This window comes from Aquarana catesbeiana, linkage group LG03 (genome assembly GCF_042186555.1).
Source record: "Aquarana catesbeiana isolate 2022-GZ linkage group LG03, ASM4218655v1, whole genome shotgun sequence".
In the NCBI taxonomy this organism is placed as follows: Eukaryota; Metazoa; Chordata; class Amphibia; order Anura; family Ranidae; genus Aquarana; species Aquarana catesbeiana.
Window position 1 is genome coordinate 650,669,066 of NC_133326.1, and position 21,110 is coordinate 650,690,175.

Here is a 21,110-nt window from a genome sequence, read left to right on the forward strand (position 1 = left end):
AAGCCATCTTACTCCTCTCGTTGACGCTAGACTTGTGAGGGAACGCTGAATCCGCGGCTGCCATCTTGCTCCTCACCGGAAACACATGTCAGCTGTAAGCATAAAATGTGCAGAAAGAGCGCCACCTGGTGGCTCCTGTTATCATTGCAGCTGACTTAACTGGTGTCCTCATAAGGTGATTGGGAAAGGCAACAAGGAATGGGAACTGCTCTGTTGTCTGAAAACTTTTTATGAGCAGAATTCTTGGAAGCCATGCAAAATATGGCAGCATCAGTTTGCATTGGTTAATTAGACAATAATTATCTGACTAATTTGCATGAATTTACATAATTGTTACCTTGTTTTTTACAGCCACCCCGTCTTTACAATATAGGGGCGATTAGGCATTCTGGATATTTACTTTCCCAGCGGATAATGACAAGGCCAAACTCAGTTTCTTGCACAGCTATATATATAGGTGCCATTACTATTCAACATTTCTGGGTGTGACGCATTGTGTGTCCTGTGTGGGGCGCTGTAGTTCCTTCCAGCGGCCGCTATGTTGGCTAGGCGGTCATGCTCTGTCATACAGTTTTCAAGTATTGTCTTTAAAGCGGAGCTCCAGCCCTCCCACCAAAAAACTAGAAGTCAGCAGCTACAAATACTGTAGCTGCTGACTTTTACTATTAGGGCACTTACCTGTCCATCGATCCCGTGGTGTCCTCACCCAAGCCGATTCTTAAATCAGCTCTCGGGTGCTGACGCTGCCATCTTGGGTAAGGGAAACTGGCAGTAAAGCCTTGAGGCTTCACAGCTGGTTTCCTACTGCGCATGTGTGAATCGCGCTGCACTTTCTCAATGAGCCGGTGTTCTGCCGAGAAAGTTCCCCTCGGCGGATAATGACCCCCCCCTGTACTGCGCAGCGCTTGCACAGTACGAACATCAAGGGAACCTCAGAAAATCTTCGAAGCTGAACAGCTGTGAGTCAGCTGTAGACGGCGCCTGCGCAATGAGCAGGACATTGTGCCCGACGCTGCCGCACTCTCCCAATGCTTGTGCTACTCTGCAAGGGGCAGGTGTATTACTGTCATATCGTGGTAAGGGGCGGATGCTACAGAAGAGGTCGAATATTAAATGAAAGGGCAGAGCTGTTTTCATGAGCATCGGGAGCGTGCGGCATTATCTGGTAGCATCGGGAGCGTGTGTTAGAATGTGGTGTTCATTGCGCAGGCGCGTGGTGTTCATTGCGCAGACGCGGTGTACAGCTGACTCTCAGCTGTGTATGTTCGGCTATTTTCGGCGGCTCTCCATCTGGGGAACTTTTTCGGCAAGCTTTGTACTGCGCAAGCGCTGCGCATGCGCGGTACAGGGGGGTCCTTATCTGCCGGGGGAACTTTTTCGGCAAGACACCGGCTGTGGTGAGGGCCGAACTTTCGGCTAGTTCTCAGCGGCAGGAAGTGGGAGCGGGTCAAAACCAGGTACCCACTCCCCCACACGACGAGGTCACCCGGAAGTGGGGACAGGTACCTGTCAAAAACCGGTACCCGCTGCCCTCTCCCCCCCAAAAGGTGCCAAATGTAGCACCGGAGAGGGGGGGGAGGCAGACAAGCCAAGCTTTCCCTTTTGAGTGGAGCTCCGCTTTAAAGCAGAACTAAACCCATTGATTTAACAGTTTCAAAATACAGTTATATTCCTGGCATACCTGGAATGCTAACTGTCACATTTGCTTGTGCAAATTGTCAAACCATCCAATGGCTGGTTTAATAACTGATCACATGTGCAGCACCATGGCAGTTGCAGGTCTAAAATGGCAGCTACCTTGGCTGAAAAGGATAGGGGGGTTTAGTTCTGCTTGAACTTCTTGTTGCCCACCTAATGCATATGTGTAGTGGCGAAGAGGGCGGGCCTTAACGCCAACACATTGCACATGTGTGTCCATTGATGGGCAAGGCTTCTGCATACCTCCCAACTGTCCCTGATTTGGAGCAATGTCCCTCTGTCCCTCATTCCCCCTCATTTGTCCCTCATTTTAGTCTTATCTGTATACAGTGGCTTGCGAAAGTATTCGGCCCCATTGAACTTTTCAACCTTTTGCCACATTTCAGGCTTCAAACATAAAGATATAAAATTTTTATTTTTTGTGAAGAATCACCAACAAGTGGGACACAGTTGTGAAGTGGAACGAAATCTTTTGGATTTTTGAAACTTTTTTAACTAATAAAAAAATGAAAAGTGGGGCGTGCAAAATTATTCGGCCCCCTTGCGTTAATACTTTGTAGAGCCACCTTTTGCTGCGATTACAGCTGCAAGTCGCTTGGGGTATGTCTCTATCAGTTTTGCACATCAAGAGACTGAAATTCTTGCCCATTCTTCCTTGCAAAACAGCTCGAGCTCAGTGAGGTTGGATGGAGAGCGTTTGTGAACAGCAGTTTTCAGCTCTTTCCACAGATTCTCGATTGGATTCAGGTCTGGACTTTGACTTGGCCATTCTAACACCTGGATACGTTTATTTGTGAACCATTCCTTTGTAGATTTTGCTGTATGTTTGGGATCATTGTCTTGTTGGAAGATAAATCTCCGTCCCAGTTTCAGGTCCTTTGCAGACTCCAACAGGTTTTCATCCAGAATGGTCCTGTATTTGGCTGCATCCATCTTCCCCTCAATTTTAACCATCTTCCCTGTCCCTGCTGAAGAAAAGCAGGCCCAAACCATAATTCTGCCACCACCATGTTTGACAGTGGGGATGGTGTGTTGAGTGTGATGAGCTGTGTTGCTTTTACGCCAAACATATCGTTTTGCATTGTGGCCAAAAAGTTCGATTTTGGTTTCATTGGACCAGAGCACCTTCTTCCACATGTTTGGTGTGTCTCCCAGGTGGCTTGTGGCAAACTTTAGACGAGACTTTTTATGGATATCTTTGAGAAATGGCTTTCTTCTTGCCACTCTTCCATAAAGGCCAGATTTGTGCAGTGTACGACTGATTGTTGTCCTATGGACAGACTCTCCCACCTCAGCTGTAGTTCTCTGCAGTTCATCCAGAGTGATCATGGGCCTCTTGGCTGCATCTCTGATCAGTCTTCTCCTTGTCTGAGCTGAAAGTTTAGAGGGACAGCCAGGTCTTGGTAGATTTGCAGTGGTCTGATACTCCTTCCATTTCAAAATGATTGCTTGCACAGTGCTCCTTGGGATGTTTAAAGCTTGGGAAATCTTTTTGTATCCAAATCCGGCTTTAAACTTCTCCACAACAGTATTACGGACCTGCCTGGTGTGTTCCTTGGTCTTCATGATGCTCTCTGCGCTTTCAACAGAACCCTGAGACTATCACAGAGCAGGTGCATTTATACAGAGACTTGATTACACACAGGTGGATTCTATTTATCACCATCAGTCATTTAGGACAACATTGGATCATTCAGAGATCCTCGCTGAACTTCTGGAGTGAGTTTGCTGCACTGAAAGTAAAGGGGCCGAATAATTTTGCACGCACCACTTTTCAGTTTTTTAATTGCTAAAAAAGTTTAAAATATCCAATAGATTTTGTTCCACTTCACAATTGTGTCCCACTTGTTGGTGATTCTTCACAAAAAATTAAAATTTTATATCTTTATGTTTGAAGCCTGAAATGTGGCAAAAGGTTGAAAAGTTCAAGGGGGCCGAATACTTTCGCAAGCCACTGTAGATGTATATAAAATGCACTTTTTATCTACCTTAAAGTGTTTCCCAGTGCTAAACCTTTCATCTGATTTCTAAATTGATGCATTTGTAAATTCCAAAAGCCGATATGAAGGAATAGCAGTGGTAAAAAAAAGCACTTGTGGGTTTAACCAATCTTGTTTTTGTACCATTCTCCTTTTAGGGGGCGTGGCAAGGGGTGTGTCCTATGCCTGCATACTTTTGCGGATAGGTGTCCCTCATTCCCATCTCAAAAAGTTGGGGGGTATGGGTCTGTGCTGTCATAGTCAGCTCCTGGTCACTAGTGATGATGTGGAGCAGAAGTGTGGTCAGGACAAGCCGGATTAATCACAAAAGTCAAACACAGGAACAGATGCAGAAACATGGGAATAGCTGTAGATCAGACAGCATTGGCGAATACAGCTGCTGAACCTAAAGAGGACGTACATTTCCTCTGCTGACATTCACCTATATGTAGGCCTATAATCAGGCGTACCTATAGGTAGTGCAAATATCTCCTAAACATGTACCGTTTAGGAGATATTTACATTACATGCAGCCAGTGACATCACTGGTGTATGCGCTCTAAAGGAACGACCACGGGTGCCATTCCTTCCGAGCCCTGTGCCGTGAACGGCGGCTCCTGCGTGCACGCACGGTAGTGATGTCATCATAGCTCTGGCAAATCACAGACCTGGAGCCCCCGAACCCAGTAGCAAGACGGGTGAAAATGGAAGCGGCTACAGCGCTGACATCGCGGCGCTGAAACAGATTTGTTTTAAGGTGTTACATAATGTGCTAGTATGCGATGCATACTAGTACATTATGTCTTTACCTTGCAGGAAGAAAAAAAAACGTCCAGTGGTATACAACCGCTTATAATAATCCAATTGGAGCCAGTGTTAGCAGGGGGTGCGTGCGCGCATATGTGCATGTCTATGTACAGCAAGGCAAGCAGCCACAAATCTGTGCCTGCGCATCTGTATGGGCCTTGAGCCTTCATCTGAACTTTGGCTAGTGCTTTCCTGACAGGTATGTCTTTCTCATTTTTTTGCTATTGATATCTTAGCAGTTAAAAAGATATTTGAGATCAACATTTGGTAAGTTTGGGCAGGTCATATTAAAAATTCTGATCCAATATTTGCAGAACTTGGGTCATTGCCACCATACATTGAGGGGAAAAGGTATTTAATCCCCTGCTGATTTTGTACGTTTGCCCACTGACAAAGAAATTATCAGTCTATAATTTTAATGGCAGGTTTATTTTAACAGTGAGAGACAGAATAACAACAAAAATATCCAGAAAAACGCATTTTAAAAAAGTTATAAATTGATTTGCATTTTAATGAGTGAAATAAGTGTTTGACCCCTTAGCAAAACATGACTTAGTACTTGGTGGCAAAACCCTTGTTGGCAATCACAGAGGTCAGACGTTTCTTGAGTTGGCCACCAGGTTTGTACCCATCTCAGGAGGGATTTGGTCCCACTCCTCTTTGTAGATCCTCTCCAAGTCATTAAGGTTTTGAGGCTGACGTTTGGTAACTCGAACCTTCAGCTCCATCCACATATTTTCTATAGGATTAAGGTCTGGAGACTGGCTAGGCCACTCCAGGACCTTAATGTGCTTCTTCTTGAGCCACTCCTTTCTTGCCTTGGCCATGTGTTTTGGGTCATTGTCATGCTGGAATATCCATCCATGACCCATTTTCAATGCCCTGGTTGAGGGAAGGAGGTTTTCACCCAAGATTTGACGGTACATGGCCCCGTCCATCGTCTCTTTGATGCGGTGAAGCTGTCCTGTCCCCTTACCAGAAAAACACCCCCAAAGCATAATGTTTCCACCTCCATGTTTGAAGGTGGGGATGGTGTTCGTGAGGTTATAGGCAGCATTCCTCCTCCTCCAAACCCGGCGAGTTAACTTGATGCCAAAGAGCTCGATTTTGGTCTCATCTGACCACAACACTTTCACCCAGTTCTCCTCTGAATCATTCAGATGTTCATTAAAAAACTTCAGACGGTCCTGTACATGTGCTTTCTTGAGCAGGGGGGACCTTGCGGGCGCTGCAGGATTTCAGTCCTTCACGGTGTAGTGTGTTACCAATTGTTTTCTTGGTGACTATGGTCCCAGCTACCTTGAGATCATTGACAAGATTCTCCTGTGTAGTTCTGGGCTGATTCCTCAGCCTTCTTATGACCATTGAAACTCCACAAGGTGAGCTCTTGCATAGAGCCCCAGACCGAGGGAGATTGACAGTTATTTTGTGCTTCTTCCATTTGCGAATAATTGCACCAACTGTTGTCACCCTCTCACCAAGCTGCTTGGCGATGGTCTTGTAGCCCATTCCAGCCTTGTGTAGGTCTACAATCTTGTCCCTGACATCGTTGGACAGCTTTTTGGTCTTGGCCATGGTGGAGAGATTGGAATCTGATTGATTGATTGATTGCTTCTGTGGACAGGTGTCTTTTATACAGGTAACAAGCTGAGATTAGGAGCACTCCCTGTATAGAAGACACCTGTGAGCCATAAATCTTGCTGATTAATAGGGGATCAATTACTTATTTCATTTATTAAAATGCAAATCAATTTATAACTTTTTTGAAATGCATTTTTTGGATATTTTTGCTGTTATTCTGTCTCTCGCTGTTAAAATAACATTAAAATTTTAGACTGATCATTTCCTTGTCAGTGGGCAAACGTATGAAATCAGCAGGGGATCAAATACTTTTTTCCCTCACTGTATATGACCCATGTATCCCAGTTGGCTGCAACCTCAGAAGCAGTCGAGAAGCTTGCAGAAACAATACATAGAGCTCGACGGAGACCATGTACCATATTATCAAGGTTTTTAAATTTGATTCTACCAATTAGGTGTTTATAGACGCTTCCAGCTTAAAAGTTCTTATGCAGCTTGTGGTCCACCAGTTGACAGGGAGTTCTGAAAAAGGCCTTTTCATTCTATTTATTCCTCAGACCCGGCCTAAGTGATCCTTACATAGATATTAATTTCTGAAGAACATTGCCTTCGACTTCTTTATGCAGGTTTTGGAACCTAAAAACAAATCTGTATAACTGCAGAAAATCTGTTGTTACCACCTGCATTACCTGCTGTTTACCTGCGGGTTCACACTTATGCAAATTGGATGCGGCTTTCCCTGCATTCAATTTGCCTTACAGGAGAGTGTTCCCGGCTCTCAATGGAGCCGGTTCATACATCCCCGGGGCGGCCGTGGAGCGCACTGCAGAAGGGTCCTGTGCGTCTTTGGCTCAGTTTCAGGCCCGAATTCAGGGGAAAATTCGGACCTGAAGCGGTGAGCGGGGACGCACTGGACCCCCTGCTGCGAGCCGCTCTGCACATAGTGTGAACCCAGCCTTAAAGTAATTCTGGAACTAAGGCTGGCCATATAGTATACAATTTTTCTTTAGATTTACCAAAACCATATAATATGAGGTTAAACCTAAACACTTTCAATTTGTATGCAATCAGGCAGACTCTTGTACTACATAGTTGAAGGTAAATCTAAAGGAAATTGAACAAGAAAATTGTATAATGTATGGCCAGCCTAAAGTGATTGTAAAGTCTCGATTTTTTTCTATAAAAATAACAAACATGTTATACTTACCTACTTTGTGTAGTGGTTTTGCACAGGGCAGCCCTGATCCTCCTCTTCTCGGGTCCCTCGCCGGCGCTTCTGGCCCCTCCCTCCTGTCAAGTGCCCCCACAGCAAGCAGCTTGCTATGGGGGCACCTGAGCAGAGGCTCCCTGTATTCATTCAGACACGGAGCCGCGGTTCGGTTCAGCCCCGCCCCCCTCTGTCATTGGCTAACTGACTTTGACAGCAGGGGTGCCAAATGCGCCCCCTGCTGTGTCCCAGTCAATCAGGAGCAGCCGAGACACTCGTGGACATTGCTTGTTTGTGATGGGGCTATGGTAAGTATTAGAGGGGCTGAGGGGGGCTGCTGCACAAAGAAGGCTTTTTATCTTAATGCATAAAATGCATTAAGATAAAAAACCTTCTGCCGTTACATCCACTTTAGGTAACCATTTTTTTTCATCTCCAGTAAATCAGAGCTGTGTGTTTGGTGTAAAACAGGCATTTTGTGAAGCTGTAAAGTCAGGATGGGCAAGGTGGGTGCTGTACCCCAATACACTAATGCCGCGTACACATGAGCAGACTTTACGGCATACTTGGTTTGGCGGACCGGAGTCTGTTGGACAATTTGGTCGTGTGTGAAACATGTTTCAAATCTTTTCAACGGACTCAAGTCCGGTCGAAAAGTCCGCTCGTCTGTATGCTAGTCCGACGGACAAAAACTGAAGCTAGGGCAGCTATTGGCTAATGGCTATGAACTTCCTTGTTTTAGTCCGGTCGTACGTCATCACGTACGAATCCGTCGGACTTTGGTTGATCGTGTGTAGGCAAGTCCGTTCATTCGGAAAGTCCGTCGTAAAGTCCGTCGAAAAGTCCGCCGAACCAAGTATGCCGTAAAGTCCGGTCGTGTGTACGCGGCATAAGGTGCACTTAGTGTTAGCAAGAGAAAGTCAACTACACTTAGCGATCGGAATTCCAACAACAAAATCCATGGATTTTTTCCGACGGATGTTTGCTCAAAAATGTCTTGCATACACACGGTCACACAAATCTTGTCGGAAATTCCGAACGTCAAGAACGCGGTGACGGACAACACGTACGACGAGCCGAGAAAAAGGAAGTTCAATAGCCAGTGCGGCTCTTCTGCTTGATTCCGAGCATACGTGGAACTTTGTGCGTCGGAATTGTGTACACACGATCAGAATTTACGACAACGTATTTTTTTGTCGGAAAATTTGAGATCCAGATCTCAAATTTTGTGTGACGGAAATTCCGATTGGAAAATGTCCGATGAAGCCTACACAAGGTCGAAATTTCCAACAAGCTCCCATAGAACATTTTCCGTCGGAAAATCCGACCGTGTGTACGGGGCATTAGGGTGAATGCACACAGTATGCAGTGACAGACTTTTTACCTCATGGTAAAACGTTTTTTACCGCAGGGACACACAGGAAACAATTGCAGTGTGCTGCCACGCGGCATGTTATAGCAGCACACCGTGTCGAATCACACATCAATGTACAGCAATGCAGCGCATCGCACTGCTGTACATTGCCGTGAATGATGAGTATGTTTTGTACACTTCAAATAAAGTTATTAAAAAAAAGGAAGTTGTGTGATGCGCTGAATTGCACACCACACTGCCTCCCTCAGCTGGCAACGGAGAACTGTCAAAGTGGTGAATCGCTGCGTCAGTTTTCCGTTGCTGTGTGAATGCAGCCTTAGGGCTAGTTTACACTTGCTTCAAAACATGGCTTTGGACAGGCTTTGTTAAAGCTCTCTGAATGCCAGTCAAAGCCCCTGTCACTAAATAAAATGGTTAGCTTACAGTCCTGTGTTTGCTTTTGCTTCAAAAATTATACCTCATGTCGCTTTAGTGGTGCATGAAAGCGTCTTCAAAGCCTCCATAAAACGCTATGACAAAGCTTGCCTGAAGCACCTGCGGCTTTTGAGAGGCTTTGATTCAGCTTTAGCTACGCTTTGTTGTGGAGAAATTGCAGGTATAAGATATCCACACACACACAGGGCATCTGTCAAGCTTCAAAAGAGCATCACGGAAGCATCACCGACCCTTCACCGAAGCACCACTGAAGCAACTAAAACACATCATAAAAGCATGTTGAAGCGGTAGGCGCTTTAATGTGTGTTGAAGCCAAAGCAACTGTAAATGAGCCCTTATTGTGCGCATAGCATGTGGGTGTAGTTAAATAACGGATGGCCAAAGGAAGAAGAAAACACATGTACAAGAAAATAAAACACATATAAACTTTACTTGAAAACATATATAATGTAACAGTATTGTATAACAAAGCTATAGCAAATCTGTCACTAAAATAAATGTGTATTTATTAAAACTGTTCCACGTGAAGAAAACACTGAATGCTGCCCCTTCTGCCAGTCTTTGCTGTAGTGAAAAAAAACCAGAAGAAATTGCAGAATTTGACACTTCCCGGAGTGTCAATTTCTAGGTCCGCTGCTACTCTCTACAGGACACGGGGGACAAGGTATCTGACACTCCAGGAAGTGTTGGGGTCTGTAGAATCTTCAGTTGGCGGTTTCTATTCACTGCAGCACAGATAGGCAGAACAGGCAGCAGGATAGGTGAGTATTCAAGGGGGTTGATTTATTAAAACTGGGGAGTGGAAATCTGGTGCAGCTCTACATGGTAGCCAATCAGCTTCTAACTTGAGCTTGTTCAGTTAAGCTTTGACAATAAAACCTGGAAGCTGACTGGTTTCTATGCAGAGCTGCACCAGATTTTGCACTCTCCAGTTTTAGTAAATCAACCCCAATTTTTATTATTCACATTTATTTGAACTTGTACAGACTTAGAGTGACTTATATTAAAACAACAACATCGTCCATTCAATAATGAAAGGCGTGAAACATGTAAATTTGCAGGCAACGGCACCTACAGGTTTGATAAGTGGCACTGTTACTGTGATGTGAAAAGTACAGTGATTCATAGCAAGCGATCAAAATGAATCTCTCTAATCTGAGTACTTACTGTGGATTACTGCACTCAAAGAGTATGACTGTAAATGATGCTAACTTGCCAGGAAAGCAACTCTTCTAGCAACATTATCTGCACCATATTTATTAATCAGATGTGATTGCATCTTTGGGTTGTTCTTCTTTAAGTCCAAGTCATCCTTTGGCTCCCAAACAGGATAGCCATCAGGGCGGGAGCCTGTACGCAGGAAGTGTCTGGTACTGCCCAGCTCTCCGCTGTTAAAAAAGAGGGCTTGTGTTACAAGGGAGACATCGAGCTTAAACTCTGTTATCATATCAATCATGGCTTCCCGAAGGCCTTCGCTCTCAGATGCCTGTGAAGTGGGGGGCGTTTCATCCACATGTGATGTACTGTTGTTGTTCTTCTCAGTCTGGCTGACCACTGGAGCTGGCTGTTCAGGACTTGTGTTGTCATCAGTCTCCTTGAAACAGATAAATATTGTAAGACATTCAATACATCTCTGGAATCCATGTAAATTTCCTATGTTTTCTTTAAAAAATGCTACAAGTACAGGAAAACACCTGTTGATCTGCCAAAAATCCGGCAGGCTCTGAAGTTCCCGTTGTTGGCTGACAGTGCATCTGCTGCGCTAAAATTACAAAAAGTAATGACAGTCCTGCCTGCTAAGCAACAGAATGCCTACCCTTTGTTAGGAGTCTCTCACGCTGCTCATCTCTGCATTTCCCGGACAAGCTCTCACACCTCCCATCACTGCATTTCCAGGATTCCTGAACCTCCAGGTCCACCAGGATATTTTGCCAGGACTTCTAATGGTGTTTTCTGCATTCCTGCCAGAACTTCTAATGGTGCTTGCAGAATCCCTGCCAGAGCTTTCCTAAAACAACGCTGGGCATGTCCGATGATAAAAAGGGTATTTCTTTTCCAGGCCCGCAAATTAATCCTACAATATTGGAAATCTGCTGATTCACCCTCTCAAAAAGAATGGATCAATAATGTTGGTAGCACCCTCCACTACACACCAGCTGGTGCTTAGACTGTGTGCCTTGGATAACCCTGGATCATCTGCAAGAAGGTGTTGCCGTACCCAGTCTACTCATCTCCATAACATATGGGGGGGGGTTCTGTAGTCCAGCAGAGGATTATTCAGGCAAGGCTGACAACACTGCTTAAGACCCCTTTCACAATGAAGGCGCTTTTCAGGCATTTTAGTGCTAAAAATAGCGCCTGTAAAGCGCCTCTCAAGCCACCCCAGTGTGAAAGCCTGAGTGCTTTCACACTGGGGTGGTGCGCTTGCAGGACGGAAAAAGAAGTCCTGCGAGCAGCGTCTTTGGGGCGGTGCATGAGCGGTGTATACACTGCTCCTAAACCGCCCCTGCCATTGAAATCAATGGGCAGCGCTGCCAAGGTGCCTGCAAAGCGATTTGGGAGCGGCGCTTTGCGGGTGGTTTTAACCCTTTCCTCAGCTGCTAGCGGGGTTAAAAGCGCCCTGCCAGTGGCTGAAAAGCGCCACTATAACAGCGGTAAAGCGCTGCTAAAACTAGCGACGCTTTACTGCTAACGCAGCCGTGCTAGCAGTGTGAAAGGGCTCTACGAGTTAGGTGCAGACTTGTCCACTTCTTACGGGAAGTTAGGAGCTCACTGGATTTCTGTCAGATCTACGGGTATATCTCTGTACCTGCAGCAGCAATTGTATGTGCATTCAGAAATGTTCTGAATATGTTTTTTTTAACCAGAAATACACTTTCATCTAGTGATTAAACTGGACCCGAGCTATTGGCAGTTCCTGAAAGATTGTGTTTTAGCATTGTCAGAACTGGACACATTCCCCACGAGCAATGTTGAAAACCTTACATTAGGGCACCGATGAGGCCCTGCTTTGCTCTATGTGATGCAGTGGAGGGCCTTCCTCAGTGAGGAGCTTTTGTAGAGTTGAAACTTTCATACATAAAATATTAAAAAATCAATTAGATCCCAGTGACACCAGTTGCTGGCACTGAAAATGAATTACAATCCTGACAGAGGCTGTAAGCCCTTCTCCAGCAGATGTCTGCATTACAAGGGGGGATTTCAGAAAGTCAACCTTCAAAAATGAAAATAGTACAGTTACGTTAAAACAAACCAGTAGGTAGAAAATGGAAATAAAAATGAAAGTGTTACTAAACCCACAACAGTAAAATCATTCTGTATATACAGTAAATAATGCTTGTTATACTCACTGAGGAACCTAAGGGGTAAATCCTCTGCAGTGTGCAAAAAAGCTGTTCGATCCTATCTTCTCTGATCCTCCCCTTATTTTACTGTCCCCAATCCATCTGCTGATAGAACAGTGCCTTGGAGTTGGAGGTACCCTGCACATGCTCAGTTTGGTGTATATTGCTAGAGAGTTTTTTTTTTTGAGGGAGGGAGGGTGTATGTGATCAGCACAGGGCCAATCGCCACTGTCCAGATAGAGGTTCAGGGATCCTGAAGCCTACTAGGACAGTCAGAGGTGAATGAAAACTCCTCCTACAAGCTTTAACCAGGCACTGATAGAAGTCACATGACTGCTATATACTGCTGATGAAAAAAGGTATTTAGTTTATATTTACTAAAATAATTGCATTTCCATGTTCTGTGTACTGTGGGAGACCAAATGTAGTGAATGCAGGGTCCTGGGTTTAGTAACACTTTAACTGCCACTTTGTATTACTGGCATCTCCAGGTGCCAGCAAGTCACTTCCAATCCCCTGTGAAGTGCCTAGGGAATCCCTAATACCAGGGTGAAGACGAGAAGGGCTGAGTGAGAGACCACAGCAAATAGTCATTTTCTGTAAATCAGAGCACCCTAGCATTTAAGGCCCCTTTCACATGAGGAAGAGTCCATTCTGATCAGTAGGGGTTCGGATCTGCTCTGACATCCCCTACTGATCAGAGCAGAACGGGCGCATGACAAGTCAGTGTCCACTTAGTTTATGCAGAGCGGACATGACAGAGCCTGCTCTGCTCTATGGGCAGCTGGGTGTAAACGGACTCTGCTGTCCATTTACACCAGCCTGCCCTCCGATCTGATCGGCCTACACGGAGGAGAACAGATTGTGTCTATTTACACCCAACAGTCCATAAGGATGAGCCCGATCAGGAGGACCATCCAATCAGGTCACCCTGAAAAAATGACAGGTGGACTTGATCAGAACGGCTGTGTGAAAGGGGCCTACGTCTCCTGTGGTGTATTAAAGGGGGTTAGATATGTTGTGTAAACTCCTGGCAGTACCTCCAATACAAAGTAACAATCAGTGTTATAACATTTTCCTATCGCCACCTTTGTTTTTAAACCCAATTGAATTCTCACACCTTTTTATGTCTTCATAGTCCCGAATTCAAAATAATTTAGGGATGTATTGAGTACAGAGCTGCTGTAATCTGTGCCTTTATTTCTGCCTGGAGTTCAGCTAATTTAAAACTTTTCTTCTTTCTTTACACTCTGACTTTGCCATCCTCTCGGCATAGGTGCCTTCCTTGTGCAACTCTTTCCTTAAACCTAATAATAAAGCTGAGTTTTGCAGCTTCATTGACAAAAGCTAATCACTGCACAGTGGTGTCGACAAACTCAGAGGAAGGTAGCACAGCATACCTCAAATTCCAGGTTTGCAGCCTCAAATATATGCAGATCTTCAGAATTACCAGAATCTTCCCTATCTGGTCGAACAGCCTTTGGGGAATGAGGTAAAGGCAACATCTTATTACCTAACAGGCATAGAGAGAAGAAGAAAAAAGTAAGCTCAGGTTTTTCTAAGCAAAATTTCTACTTAGTTTAAAACTGGCCATAGAAATCTGAGGACCAGCACAAACCAAGACACCATCCTACCATCTGAAGATGCCTTTTGACCCAACTTTGCAACAAGAGTGCTCTGCCTGCCAAAGTGTTTCTGTCTGAGCCTAGGCATGTGGGAGACAAAGAGCACACATAGACAGTCCTAGTCACATCTCATCTTAGGAGGTGATCAGAAAGTTTTTCTAGCTCCCCGAAAAAGATCTGGTAGCTGGGAATACCTAGAGGTAGATAAAACAATGGTTGGAGCTAACCTGTCTCAGAGGTACTAGGCTAGGGAAGGAGCAGTGCACAGCTTGGAAAACCTTGTCCGGTCACCATCGTTTTTTAGAGGTATTTCGTGAACCACTTCCTTTATCTTGTCCATTGTTCAAATCAGTGATTTCCAAACCTCAGTCCTCAAGTACCCCCAATGTCAATGGCTTGGTATTTACGAGAGCTATTTTATCTAAGGAAACATGGCCTGTTGGAGGTACTTGAGCACTGAGGTTGGGAACTATTGGCCCAAATGGTTGCTCATCTACACAGTAGCAGCCTTAAAACTCCTCAAAGATCTGACCAAAATTGGTTGACAACCATCTTGCCCTCAGTGGGCACCTTCACATAGACTCTTCTGATGCCTGTATTCTGGAGATGGGCATGACTGAATGTCTCTACTGCACACGAAACATTCCCCTGGCCAAGACCAGGAGGTATCAAAGAGCCAACACATATATATACAATTATGGGGCATGATGTTAATAGGGACTGGATTGGACTTTTAAGCTGGCCATACATTATACAATTTTCTTATTCAATTTCCTTTACAGTTGCCTTCAACTGTGTAGTGCAAGGGCCTACCTGATTGCATACAAAATCAAAGTGTTTAGGTTTGACCTCATATTATATGGTTTTGGCAAATCTAATGGAAAATTGTACAAGAAAACGGTATAATGTATGGCCAGCCTTAATGGTGAGTTGGTGCTTTGCCTGAATAAGGCAAAGTAACACATTCCCTTAATAGCAGACACCACTATACGTTAATACTTACCTTTTTCATGCTCACCCAGTGCCGTAGCTTAAAGTGGTTGTAAACCAGTTACAAACACTTTTACCTACAAGTAAGCCTAGATTAAGGCTTACCTGTAGGTGCTCGAAATATCTCCCAAACCTCTACGGTTTAGGAGATATTTACAAAAAAGGCGATCGCCGGTGTCTACGGTGCAGGCATCGTAGACAATGGTGCAGGCACACTTTAGACTTTAGGCCGTGACTGGCAGCATGCGCGGGAGTGATGTTATCACGGCTCCAGCCAATCACAGCGCCGGAGCCGCGACACCCGGAAGGAAGATGGGCGCTTTGTGGAAGAGGGTACAGCGGTGACATCGCAGGCTTCGGTTTCAGGTTATGCTTTACCTTTGCAGGGAAACAAAGAGGAAGTACAACCCATCAGGGTTTACCTCCTCTTTAAACAAACTGCTCCTTCTGAGTATGGAGGACACTTCCAGTGCTTCCCACAATGCAGTGCCCAATCACCAGCCATGAGCTGCATGGGAACAAGGAAGAGCATGCACAGGTCTGAGCAAGTTGTAACTTGCATAAAAGTTTTCGGATGCCAAAGTGTTGGATATGGAAAGGCAAATAGTAACTCCTTCTGGTGCTGCTATCAAGAAAACCTGTTACTTTGCTTAGTCCCGGTTCACATGAAAGACATTTAGTGTAGTGAACTGCAGCTATGCAGCTTGGCATATGTTCACACCTTTATCTTCCGTTGAAGACTCATTATCATTTGTTGGATCAGATGACCTCTTCCTGGGTGTTGAAATGTATTGTTCCTTTGAGGCAATATTAGTCTCCAGTGTATTAGCAGAAGTGAAGGCTTCATACTGTGTACCATTGCAGCTCAGATGGGTATTAGCAGAGGTACTGGGTAGCACAGAGTCACTTTTCTGAAGGGTATCAGAAGAAGCAATGGGTAGCATGGTTTCACATTTTTTAGGGGTAACAGCAGAAGCAGTGGGTGGCATAGTGTCATTTTTCTGAGGGGTATCAGTAGAAGCACCGGGTAGCATGGTAACACATTTTTTAGGGGCAACAGCAGAAGTGGGTGGCATAGTGTTAGCTCTCTGGGGGGTAATAGCAGATGCAGTGGGATGCGTAGTGCTATTTTTCTGAGCGGTACCACTAGTAGCACTGGGTTGGGTGGGATCACACTGCTGATGGATATCAGCTGAGGCACTGGGTAGGGTGGGACCACAATTCTGAGGGATATCAATAGAGGCACTGGGTTGGGTGGTATCACAATTCTGGGGGATATTAGCTGAGGCACTAGGTTGGGTGGTATCACAATTTTGAGGGATATCAGCTGAAACAATGGGTTTGATGGCATCACGATTCTGAGGGAAATAATCTGAGGCACTGGGTTGAGTGGTATCACAATTCTGAGGGATATCAGCAGAGGCCTTGGGTTGGGTGGTATCACAATTCTGAGGAATATCAGCAGGGGCTCGAGGTTGGATGGCATCGCAATTCTTAGGAGTCATAATGGAAGTCAAAGCACAGTTAAGCCACGAAGCGTTTGTTTTATCAGATTCGTGCATTCTCTTTGAACTAGAGTTCTTGCTTGAGAAAGTAGAACATTTGGGAGGTAACTTGTACTTATATTTGTGATTAACAAGGTACTTAACATAGCGTGCTTTCATAGCCTGCCAGGTCCTCCTAAGCACCTTTTTCTTCTCCATATCCTTCCACAGTACATTGCCAGTGACTGTACAGCTGGAGGAAGCATTATCTCGAATATATACCAAGATGGCCAAGTCTTCCGCTTTGGTGAAGGCCATTCTCCCTTGTCGTAGGGTAGTGGCTGCCTTATCACCCTGAAGTGGAATAACTGCCTCAACCTGCTGGCTCTCTACACTTTGTCTGCCCAGTTCCTTGGCAGTGTATTCCTTTGGGGAACCTGCCTTAGGATGCTCCATCTGCCCAGCTTGGGATTCAGCACCGTGACTCTCCTCTACCGGACCACAGTGCTTCTCATCAACAGACATCTGTGTCTCATTCCTGGGTTCTTCTTGCATGTTTGTCTTCGTCTCAGCTCGCCTTTGCTTCATGTTTGGACTATGCTGGTTTTCTCCATCGCCAGACATAGTTATGCTTGCTACTTTTCTTTTTGGCCTCCTAAACTGTGTCACAAGATGAGATTCTCCATCTTTCATGATGGCATTGTCATCTGTTGTATCAGCCTCTAAGTCCTTTACAGTATTGGGGTTCCCAGGAGCTGGCGTGCTGGTCCTAGGATCTGGAATGATTAGTGAACTATAGTTCTCATCTACATTAAGAGTCTGTTCTACATCCATCTCTCCTACAGAAAGGGGCTTCTTTTGCGTTCTAGATGTACTGTGAGCAGCAGCAGCTCCCCCAGTATTCTTTTCACCCCTTTTATCTTCAGTGGCCAAATCCATGCAGGTGCTATCTCTAGATGAAGCTGTACACACATTGGTTTTCTGGTTCTCTCTACACTCAGAGGCTGGTTTGGTGGCAATTCTACTTTTTGAAGCAGGGCTTTTGCTGCTTTCTTCCCTAGAGGCCCCGGTCATTCTCTCCATGTTGCCCTCTCTCTCTCCAGTTGTCTCTTTAGTGGTTGTCACTGTAGAGGTGCAGGTTTCCCTATTTCCCTGTATGTCAAAATCTTCTTTGTTGGTCAGGTCAACAGCAGAACTTCCTTTGTGGCTCTCGTTGTCTCCAGGGGCCCTTCTAGGGCTAGGAAACCTCTTCTTCTGCCCATTGCCCTCTCTCTCCTCAGTTGCTTTTTCTGTGGTGGCCACCATATAGGTGCAGGTTTCACTACTGCCCTGTGGTTCAGCCTCTTCTTTGTTGGGCAGGTCAACAGCAGAACTTCCTTTGTTGCCCACCTTATCTGCATGTGTCCTTTTAGGGCTAGTAAATCCCTTCTTCTCCCCAATAATCTCTTTCTCCCCAGTTGCTTCTTCTGTAGTGGCCATCACAGAGGTGCAGGTTTCACTATTGCCCTGTGTGGTGGCCTCTTCTTTGTTGGTCAGGTCAACAGAAGACCTTCCTTTGTGGCTCTCCTTATCTCCATGGGCCCTTCTAGAACTAGTAAACCCCTTCTTCTCCCCATTGTCCTCTGCCTCCCCAGTTGCTTCTTCTGTGGTGGCCTTTATAGAGGTGCAGGTTTCACTACTGCCCTGTGCATCAGCTTCTTGTTTGTTGGCCATGTCAACAGGAGAACATCCTTTGTGGCCCTGATCATCTTCCTGAGCCCACTTTGGGCTAAGATTTCCCACCTGCTCCATGTTGTCCTCTCTCTCCCCAATCGCCCCATCTCGGGTAGTCACTGAAGTGGTGGCATTTTCCTTTTGGCCCTGTACAGTGGCCTCCGCATTGTTAGTCGGAACAACAGTAGGTTTTCCTTTGAGATCCTCAGTCTCTCCCCATTTGACAGTGGAGAATCTAGAAGTTAAGGTTCTTAATAGGCCCGTTCCAGTCTTGAGAGGCTTGAGAGGCAGTAGACGGTAAGCCCGGGGGGAAAGGCTGCGGTTGCTGCTCACACAGTCAGTGATGAAGGAGGTGGAGATGTAGCCGGGGCCCAGTTGGTCTTCAGTGGGGTCGGCCAGGAGGAAGGCACCAGGCTCCTGGATACGACACACCACACCTCCTCCATGTGTGATGAGAGGGGCCAGCTGACGCTTATTGGGTCCAGGCCGGACATAGAACCGCATCGGCACACCGTCCTGGGTCACAAACAGTGCCTTGGAGTGGGAGCTGGGCGCCGCCATCATCCTGTGACCTCAGATCACCATAGCAACTGGTCAGATGTTGTCACCTTAGGAACACTTCCTATATCTCTTCAGCAGGCTGGAAAATACTAGCAGTCGTACCTTCCAGGCTACACTGCATGACAGGCAGTCATCACGTGACTACTCAGCAGCAGCTCACCTGATGGGACAGTTATGTTCCCTTGAGCAGTCCATTAAAATACAACCCTGTTCTTTTAGGGACTCCCGTTTTTATTCTCCTTCACTCCGACGTCTCCGTCTCTCAATTTTCTATCACGTTCCTACCGAGTCCGACGTCTCTGTTGCCTGAGAGCATTGTCCAATCAGTGTAGAACATTGAGGTCACGTGGCATGCTGCCTCTCAGCCGACGCTGCTGGAAAGGCGATCCACTTCCATACTTGAGCTGCGAGGTGGTGTTGTGTCACGTGACGTTTTACTGTGTCATGTGACGGCGCCGCTGGCAGTATAAGCATAACTTGGAAGGACGTAGCCTTCTAGGCAGGGAACTCATTGTATTGTACAGTATAGGAATGTGTGTGGGGGGATTCGGGAGCATTCAGGGTGGCAATGCAAAGAACACAGATGATAGTGAGGCACAGTAACCAGAAAAGAAGAATACACACACACACACATATATATTATTTTATACATTATGCTGTATGTGTGTGTGTGTGTGTGTGTGTGTGTGTATATATATATATATATATATATATATATATATATATATATATATATATATATATATATATGTATATATCTCCATACATATATATATAGCTCCATATATGAACTATGCTTTTATGCATTTTGCAATGAAATAACATTTCAATCATCATATTAAGTTAATCACAAGAGTCCCCCTTTACATCTGAATCCACAGAGTTCCCTTTTTACATCTGAACTTTGCAGAGTTCCCTCTGGGGGACTCTGCAGAATCTGATGTAAGGCCCCTTTCACACTGGGGCGGGGGGCGGCGTCGGCGGTAAAGCGCCGCTATTTTTAGCGGCGCTTTTCTGCTGTATTTGCAGCGGTATTCGGCCGCTAGCGGGGCGCTTTTAACCTCCGCTAGCGGCCGAGAAAGGGTTAAAACCACCCACAGCGCTTTGCCGGCAGGATAGCCGTGCTGCCCTATTGATTTCAATGGGCAGGAGCGGTGTATACACCGCTCCAAAGATGCTGCTAGCAGGACTTTTTTGAGCGTCCAGCTAGCGCACCGCTCCAGTGTGAAAGCCCTCAGGGCTTTCACATTGGAGAGACAGCAGCGGCTGTTTCAGGGCGCTTTGCAGGCTCTATTTTTAGCGCTGTAGCACCTGCAAAGCGCCCCAGTGTAAAAGGGGTCTAAGGGGGGACTCTAACAAAAGGGATGCTCTGGAAACCCTGATTAAAGGGGGAACACTGAGTACTCTGATGTAAAGGGGAACTCTGATGTAAGGGGTGCTCTGAGAACCCGAATTTACCTTAGTGCATAGCTCCCAACTGTCCCTGATTTGGAGCAATGTCCCTCTGTCCCTCTTTCCTCCTCATTTGTCCCTCATTTTGGTCTGATCTATATAGATGTATATAAAATGCACTTTTTATCTTTCAAAAAGTGTTTCCCAGTTCTAAACCTTTCATCCAATTTCTAAATTGCTGCATTTGTAAATTTCAAACGCCAATATAAAGGATTAGGAGTGGTAAAAAAAAGCCCTTGTGGGTTTAACTAATCTTTTATTTTTGGTTAATTCTCCTTTAAAGGGGTGAGGCAGGGGGCGTGTCCTATGCCTACATACATTTGTTAGTGGGTGTCCCTCATTCCCATCTCAAAAAGTTGGGAGGTATGTTAGTATACTCACTCAGAGGCAGGAGAGAGAAGGGGGGAGACTTCGGTCACAGACAGGGATGGATGGTGAGCTCACTCACCCCTTGGCAGTCAGTACCTCTCATCCAGATGTAACTGAGGCTGCTGAACTTCAAATTTCCTGTCCCCACTTTCCTTTTGTGAGGCACAGTGCCGGGGATTGGAGTGTGGGCAGACACAGAGGGGTAGGAGTAAGAGGAGCAGATCGAGCCCTTTCTCCTCTCCCGTCTGTGTGTGTGTGGGGAGGAAATTGTTAGTGTTAGCTTTGGGCATTGTGAAGGGGAGTGTAACGGACACTATCGGCTTACACAACTGCAGCCAGCAACCCTGCTGGGAAGCCATAGTCCGGTCTGAATAATGTGTCTGGGTTTCAGGCGGTCTGAAACCCGGACGCATGATTACAAACCCGAACTGTCCAGGTTTAATCCCGGACAGGTGGCAACCCTAGCTGGGCTGCTGCCTCCCCCCTGGGG

At 45.8% G+C, this 21,110-nt stretch overlaps 1 protein-coding gene across 3 annotated transcripts; it reads right to left on the reverse strand.

Moving 5' to 3' along the window:
* Nucleotides 1-9,493: 9,493 nt before the first annotated feature.
* Nucleotides 9,494-19,227, reverse strand: TERF2IP (TERF2 interacting protein). 3 transcript variants are annotated; one of them, XR_012243052.1, is made up of 4 exons: nt 15,763-19,227; nt 13,827-13,939; nt 10,071-10,676; nt 9,494-9,900 (listed from the first exon to the last, which is right to left on the reverse strand). XR_012243052.1 is itself a non-coding variant. In XM_073622639.1 (3 exons), the coding sequence occupies exons 1-3, from the start codon at nt 18,800-18,802 to the stop codon at nt 10,290-10,292; spliced, it is 3,540 nt and encodes a 1,179-aa protein (XP_073478740.1). In that variant the 5' UTR covers nt 18,803-19,227; the 3' UTR covers nt 9,494-10,289. The 3 variants fall into 3 exon arrangements, 1 of the variants encoding a protein (XP_073478740.1); XR_012243051.1 differs by having other exon boundaries at nt 9,494-9,898; nt 10,008-10,676; XM_073622639.1 differs by having other exon boundaries at nt 9,494-10,676.
* Between the last annotated feature and the right edge of the window lie 1,883 nt (nt 19,228-21,110).